Genomic DNA, 7,156 nt, shown 5'->3' with positions numbered 1-7,156 from the left:
AAAAAAAAAGAAAAAAAAAGAAAAACAACAGTCACGGTTCTTTTAGTAGGATTCCTACAAGACAGCAGAAATATTATTAATAAAAGAAAAGTATCAGCAGAAAAAAAAAAAGGCCAGCACAGCGTTCAAGAACTGACATTACCTTCAGTCACAAACACCAATTTTCAAGCACAAATTTGACTCAACTCTCACCTATTTTAATTACATTATTCATCATTACACATTTGTTGTGAAAGAACCGCTGCAATTTACTAAACCAAATTTGTTTGCACAAAACCAAAGCTCACATTCTATATAAATGAAAAAAAGTATTTGAAATAAAAAACAATGTATAAAAATATTATATTTTGGAATTTATTTCCATTCATTATATATGTACTCAATATGTTCTGAAGCGGAGAGAAGCCACCATCCTTCCTGAAGGAAAAGCACAGAGGCAGAAATAGCAAAGCAGCTAAGCATCTGCAGAGTTGCTTTCTTTGTACTTTATGAAGCTGCAGTAGAGTGTTATCTAGCCCTTTCTTTTATGAATCAATTAAAAGATATCCTGGGTAATACATACTGACCTCATGAACCATGCAGTAGCAAGATTCTAACTTGTTATGGACCACTGTCTGATCCAGTTATGCAGTAAAATCACTTCAAATTCAAAAGATGTATTTGAAAATCTAACTTTAGACATCTCATTAAKTACGTCATGGTTGTCTTACAAAAAATGTCTTTCACAATACTATCAGTCACAATTTTTTATCATTGTTTTCATTATCAGTCACAGGAAGCATTCTTCCATGCTTGTAACATTTCTTGAAGATATTTTAATCTCTATATATTCAAAAGTGGGTCCACTCTTCTTTCCGAGTGCCCAAACTTCCGAGTTCATCCAGGCTGTTAGTGCTTTGGCAGGATGACTGAACACTGCACGGTTGTCTGAAACACAGAAACAAAGCAGATGAGTGCTCCAATACAGGGCCTTTCCTGTGTGAAGGCAGGCTACATAGCTTCCATATAGGCTAAAAATAGCTACACCTGACAGCACAAGGATAGTATCTCCAACTCCTCCCAGTTCCACAGAAGTCAAGCAGGGAGCACATACCTTCCCTGCAGTACATGATGACTAACTGTTTTCAGAAATCTCTGAAAATAATGGTGTTTACAAAGGTAATTTTTGTATTTTCTTTCACCCATTTTTAAGTACAGTTGTCACAGCTGTTTCTCTAAAGTGCATTSGTCAGGAGCAAATGAAATGCTCAGAATGTGCAGCGACATGCAACATTAGAGTAGGACACATTAAAGGGTGAGACCAGATAAATTTTCATTCAGCCTTTTTGGGAGTCTCTCAGCCTGCAARGACCATGGTATATGTATAGTCCAGTTGAAGTGGATCCTTGATGAAAATCCCCTCTCCACCTGATCCAGTTCACTCTAATCACACAAACAGGTTCACTGATATCACTGAGATTGTCTCAAGGAAGAAAATTACTCAAGAATGTAAGATCAGAGCTCTGCATGCATAAATTATGAATTTACATCAGGCATGGAAAATGTTAACTTTCTACTGGAAAGTTAGTGAGGCAGGAACAAGTTAATTTTCAATATGTTAGTTACCAAATATATTACATTTGAGGTATGGAGAGGCTGAAGAGTGCTAAAACATACCCTAAGGTTAACTTAATCAGTCCAAAGCATTCACCTCACACAGCTCCATCCTAAGAGTATATCTTTATTCTTTGTACCAGAGCTCTGACAAGCATCMCTTCACTCCGGCTGGTATGCAAGGTTAAAAAAGGCAGGTGGTGACAGCAGGACYGTTCACAATGGCAAGATAGCTAAACCAACCTCCTGATATTTCTATTTGGTTTCCTGAGATGGATCATCCTTGTGTTTGGAGGATGCTATCTTCAAAAGTCTGTAAGCATGCCTTAACTCCTTTGCCCTTCCCATGAGACGCTACCTAATTCCAAATGGCTAATTTGTTTAATTCCAAATCTGCTCACCTCAAACTCAGGTTTGGCCTTTGCTGTTTGCCTTCCTCACTCCCTGCACGACTGCAAATGCCATTATCTCATGACCACWATAATCAAGACTGCCAGTGATTACAAATTCTCTAAACACTTTTCCTGGACAAGGAACAGCAGATCCAGCCATGCATCAACTATGGTTGGCCTCTCAAGAAGTTTCCCTGATACCACCTAGAAATTACCAAGGATTACCTTGGATGAGGAGATTACCCTCTGTTTCTTCAAAAGACACTCAAGCCCAACTTTGTCATGTCCTATTCTGAAAAAGCATTATAGCCTGACATACCTCAGAATGGCAGGCTGAGGGCACATGCTGAACCTTTATAGAGGATTGCTAAAAATCCTTCTTTCYTTTTTTCAAAGCTCATGCAACCCGAGCCTGGACAATGGTCTTTTTTATAAAGCAGTGATGTTACATAACACCAGGAGACCCTGACCTACAGATATTCTGGCAGTTAAAAATAGTAATACTCAAAATATACTTAAACTGGTACAATCCAGATTAAAAAAAAAAAAAAAAAAAAAAAAGAGTGAAACAGAATGGATGGCAGTCAGCCTAAATATAAAAAAAACACTCTTGGCCACTTTTGCACTGAAGATGCAAAAGGATGTCCTGAGAAATGCTGAAGGGCTACTTTTCATATATAGAAAAGTCTTTTATATGAAGGACTATATACCACTATACTAGAACTACTGTGAACTTCAGAAAGGACACTGTGCATGTGGACAAGTGCACAACTCTGAGTGATAAGAGAGATAAAACACTGCTGTGAAAAAGGCCTGGCACAAAAGGTCTGGCAGCACCTTCTCTCCTCTCTGGTCAAGTTTCTCCAGTCACAGTAGCTAGACTAAAGAGATAAAAAAYGAAAGTTCTGATCTTGAGGAACTTGAAGGTTTCACATGCTTCCCCATACAAGAAACACAGACCCTGACGGAGGCCCTTTTGAGCTGCCCAACCTCATCCTGGGCATTGTTTGGGGTGGTTTTACTTTGTCATTGCCCCAGGTATACCAGCTCCTCCTTGGAGCTCTTGCTCCTCCTCATCTCTTCTCCTGCCTACACTGTCTTAAACAGTGGCCAGGGAGATGAAGGAAGGCTTAGTCTTAATGAAAGAACAGTAATATTACAAACCCAGGGCCAGCGCTTTCCATTCAAAAGCTCTCTCAATTTCTATAATGAAGACAACAAGCATATGATAGAAAGCAAAGGGTACTGATTACTGAAGCACACACGGAAGAACTTTGGAGGTAGATCTTTCAGTCCCTACGCAGAGGGAAAAGTGCCTAAGGATATCTGAGAAAGTTCTTTTCAAGGCAGCACAACCACAGGAGGTGAGGAGTATCCAGTGCATTTTAAAAATTATTTATTTGAAGTCTGATAGTTTCCTTTCTTTTCCTTCTTTCTTTGAATACAACCAGGCATCTGTTTTAAATATAAGGTGTGGCCCAGGCCTCTGAAAAATATTTTCTGGAGATTACAGAAAGAATATGACTCTGCTGTCTCCTTTATTTGTTCATGTCTCACCTTCAGGTAAAGACTGCAAAGCCATCTGTCTCTCCCAAATAATAGCAGTGKGGACTAAAAACAACTAATTGCTGTTCCAGACAACTGTGTGAGGAAGGGTGATRAACATGCAATCCAAGGTTTTCCTAAGAAAAGTAGGTTTTCTAAAGAAAGATCAGGAAAGACATATTTCAAGGATTTTGAYTGGAAACCCATGACCTGTTCAAGTTCAAAGCTACTTAAACTGATTTGCGGTGATCTTTCCATAATGCTTCTTGGATTTCTGTACATTTCTTGGATTATTGTCTAAATTGGATGAGACAAGAGTCACTTATAAGAGAATCATACCATAAATAATATGGAAAATGTGATCAAAATCCAAAGATACAAATAAATTCAGGGACATATTTTCAGGTATATAACTGATGATATAACTTATGTCTTTCTTCATCTTTCCTAATCACTCAAGCTTCAGTAAAGAAAGTGTTTTTCAACATCTTTTATAAAGAAAAGGATAAAGAAGGAACCTGTGAGTGAAGACAGTCATCAGATATTCTTTTTTTTCTCAGTTTTCTTCCTCCTTTGTAGACTAAGAACATTCTTCTACTCACATAGCTCTTTGTGGACGACTTTTGTCTGATTTCTGTCCCTCACATTACAATTCTCTTTCTCCTTGCTTTTGCCTTTGCTGAACAAACCCAATGACATCATTAGTTCCTTTGACTCTGCCTGTTATTGTCCTCTTGGTAGTGGCTACTTGCAGCAGAAAGCTCGGAAAGAAGTGGGATAGAGATCCAAACTATTTAACATTGTTCTTTTCCTCTACACTACTGGTGAAAAGGAATCTCAGGCATTCCTGTGAAACAGAGGTGATATAAAACACATACACAAACTCTGTCTCCGAAAAAAACCTGCTGAAAAGTTCCCTCATGAAGATACTTGGTAGGAATTTTTTCTTCCCATTTTTTTTTCAGGGACCTCAGGTCTGAAAGTGACCAAGAGAACACAATTCTAAAAAAATTTAAACTGATTAATATCAGTAACTTGCAAATAGTTCTTCAACTACCATACATTCAAAGGAGCACAACGTTTTTGTCTTTTAGTCTTCTCCATTTGGCTCTACATTGTTTTAAAACACAGGCTAAGACTGAAAAGAGGAATATGTTACTGTTTCAGTTATCAGTTCATTACCCATAATACAGACGTGTTGTGTATTTGGAGTAGCTTTTTTGGAGTAGGTGTAATATTGAGGCTTGATCTCTGCAATGAAGCTTTTAAGGCCATTAATGATTTTTTTTTTTTGCCCATCTTGAATTATGGTGGATTTTTTAACACATACAGTATACTCTAAAAAGTTACATTTTAAGTAGAAACATCTTGAAACACCTGCCTATACTATGTACATACATATACTTTCCCTCAATACTAGTCATGCTCATATACTTACTTTCAGGATGTGCAGGGTGTCTGACCACTCCATGGAAGCTATCTGAGGTATAGCAGTAAGCAGTATGCTAGTAGCCTTATTTGCATTCTCTTTCAACGTCTTTAAAACCTTATCCACTGAAACCTAAAAATACAAGAAAACTGCAGTGTATCTCAAATTTGATGACCCATGTTTTAAATCCCCAATGAAATGTACATCACGGACCTAGCTGTAAATGCAAAGTTGAAGTATAAACAAAACAAGTGGGTATTTTAAACTATCACTTTTTTTTTTCTAGTAAAAACCTTTTTTTTTTTAAAAAATCTTTTCTGGTTGTGTGTTTGGTTACATTTTATTGCTAGAGTCCAATTCTGTAAATTTGTTTTCAAAAAAATCTCCATAGAACTTTTCATCTGCACACATTAGAAGAGAAGTCACTGTTTAAGAGATATCATGTCTAGCAATATGCATACATTACATAATAATAAGAAGAAACAAAACCAAACACAAATGGATATGCTGAAAAAAATCAAGAGCTGACTAAACATAAAAAATATTCTTGGAAATGCTGATCAAATTTATTCAGAATTTTAATTGCAAAGAAATCCCCCGTGCTGCTCTCAATGAGGCACAGATAGGTTTACATAAAATGCCACATGGGGCCCTTTAATACCGTGACAGTGCAGACATATGTGGATTAGTTTTAAAGAGACACTTCTTGCTCACTTTGCTTTCTTGTAAACTAATGAATATTTAGAGGATTAACTCTTTTTTTATATTGGATATTCAAAAATTCAGCTGGAGAATAATAAATAATAATAGAGCCATGCTGTATCTGGTAAAACACATTTCCATAATATCCAAGTAATTTATGGTCTGAGCAGGTCCCAAAACAATTCTTGTCACTTGTACTATTTATCTGTGTTTTTACTTTAAATCAGTGCTCTTACTTTAAATCAGTGCTCTAACAGACAAACCTGTAATGTAAAAAATTAGAGGAAAGTTTGAGACGATATCTGACTAATTGAAGGCTAATTAAATAATACCATACAGGGATGCTACAGGTGGAAAACTTTTGACAAATACCCTAAAAACTATGAGGTGAGAGTTTTATAAAGTTACTTAGGCAATTCAGCGTTTTAAGCAGCTGCCTGCCTCCATTGTCTCAAGTGCCAAAACTGCCTTGCCGTTTCCTATGACTAAGATTTAATTGGCAACTTTCATAAATATTCTGCTACTAATATGTATTTCATGAGAAAAAAAGAAAAAGAAAAAGAAAAAGAAAAAGAAAAAGAAAAAGAAAAAGAAAAAGAAAAAGAAAAAGAAAAAGAAAAAGAACTAGAAAAGGTATATGCTTCCACAAAGCTGCCAAACAATATAACTAGAACAGTTTGTAAAAATTAATGAGGTAGCAATGTCTGATTTTGTTCGTGCTTTCATAATTGTTAATCCAGAGTAATTCAGTGATACTGGTCTATGCAATACTGGTCTATGCAAGGCTAGGTTTAGTCTAACACATGATCTCCACAGACAGTTACAGGTTMTCATCCAGATCCCTCCAAACAAGACTCAGAGAAATAGCCAGTTTCACTTACTGCTTCTTCATGCTCTTTCCAGCAGTCGTAATCTGTTGCCATAGCAATACTTGCATAACTCAGTCCAGCTTCTTTCGCAAGAATCACCTCAGGAACTGTGGTCATGTTGATGACATCAGCTCCCCAGCTGCGAAACATCAGGCTTTCTGCTCGAGAACTGAAACGTGGGCCTTCAATTGTGATCATTGTTCCCTTGGAATGACATGGAAGACCAAGCTTCTTGGCAATCTCAATAAGAACCTACAAAACATGTTAAGGTCAATAAAAGCAAATCATTTTCCCTTACTGCTACAGAATTAAGAAGTAATTAATCCTCCTTGCCTAATGCATTGCTTTTGCATCCCACCAAAAAAAAAAAAAAAAAAAAAAAAAAAGCTTTTTCCTGTAGAAAATTTAACCTTATACTTATCAGTTAGGCTGCATGTCTATAGCTGTCCAAAAATAAAAAAGTTTCAATTTCCTGATCCAATAAAAGAATTAAATAGTTTCTAGTAGAAATGATGTCAAATTCATCTTATTTTGTTCATTTGGATTACTATTTTCAGCTTTCAGAGGAGACTGAAAAGCAAGCAGTGAGTACATTTTGACTTTACTTACATTAAGAGTAATTTACT

At 36.5% G+C, this 7,156-nt stretch overlaps 1 protein-coding gene across 1 annotated transcript in view; it reads right to left on the bottom strand.

Annotated features, from left to right (window-relative positions):
• Positions 1-364: 364 nt before the first annotated feature.
• Positions 365-7,156, bottom strand: part of MTAP (methylthioadenosine phosphorylase) — a 28,455-nt gene continuing 21,663 nt past the window's right edge. The window contains exons 6-8 of the mRNA XM_026035847.1: positions 6,543-6,782; positions 4,969-5,091; positions 365-927 (exon numbers count right to left, since the gene is read on the bottom strand). Coding sequence (XP_025891632.1) covers positions 889-927; positions 4,969-5,091; positions 6,543-6,782 — 402 coding nt within the window. The 3' untranslated portion in view covers positions 365-888. The remainder of the gene's footprint in view (positions 928-4,968; positions 5,092-6,542; positions 6,783-7,156) is intronic.

Source organism: Nothoprocta perdicaria, unplaced genomic scaffold, assembly GCF_003342845.1.
Source record: "Nothoprocta perdicaria isolate Ctin4 unplaced genomic scaffold, notPer1 scaffold_168, whole genome shotgun sequence".
NCBI lineage: Eukaryota > Metazoa > Chordata > Aves > Tinamiformes > Tinamidae > Nothoprocta > Nothoprocta perdicaria.
The sequence above is the reverse complement of the archived record's forward strand: the minus strand, read 5'-3'. Positions and strand labels throughout refer to the sequence as shown.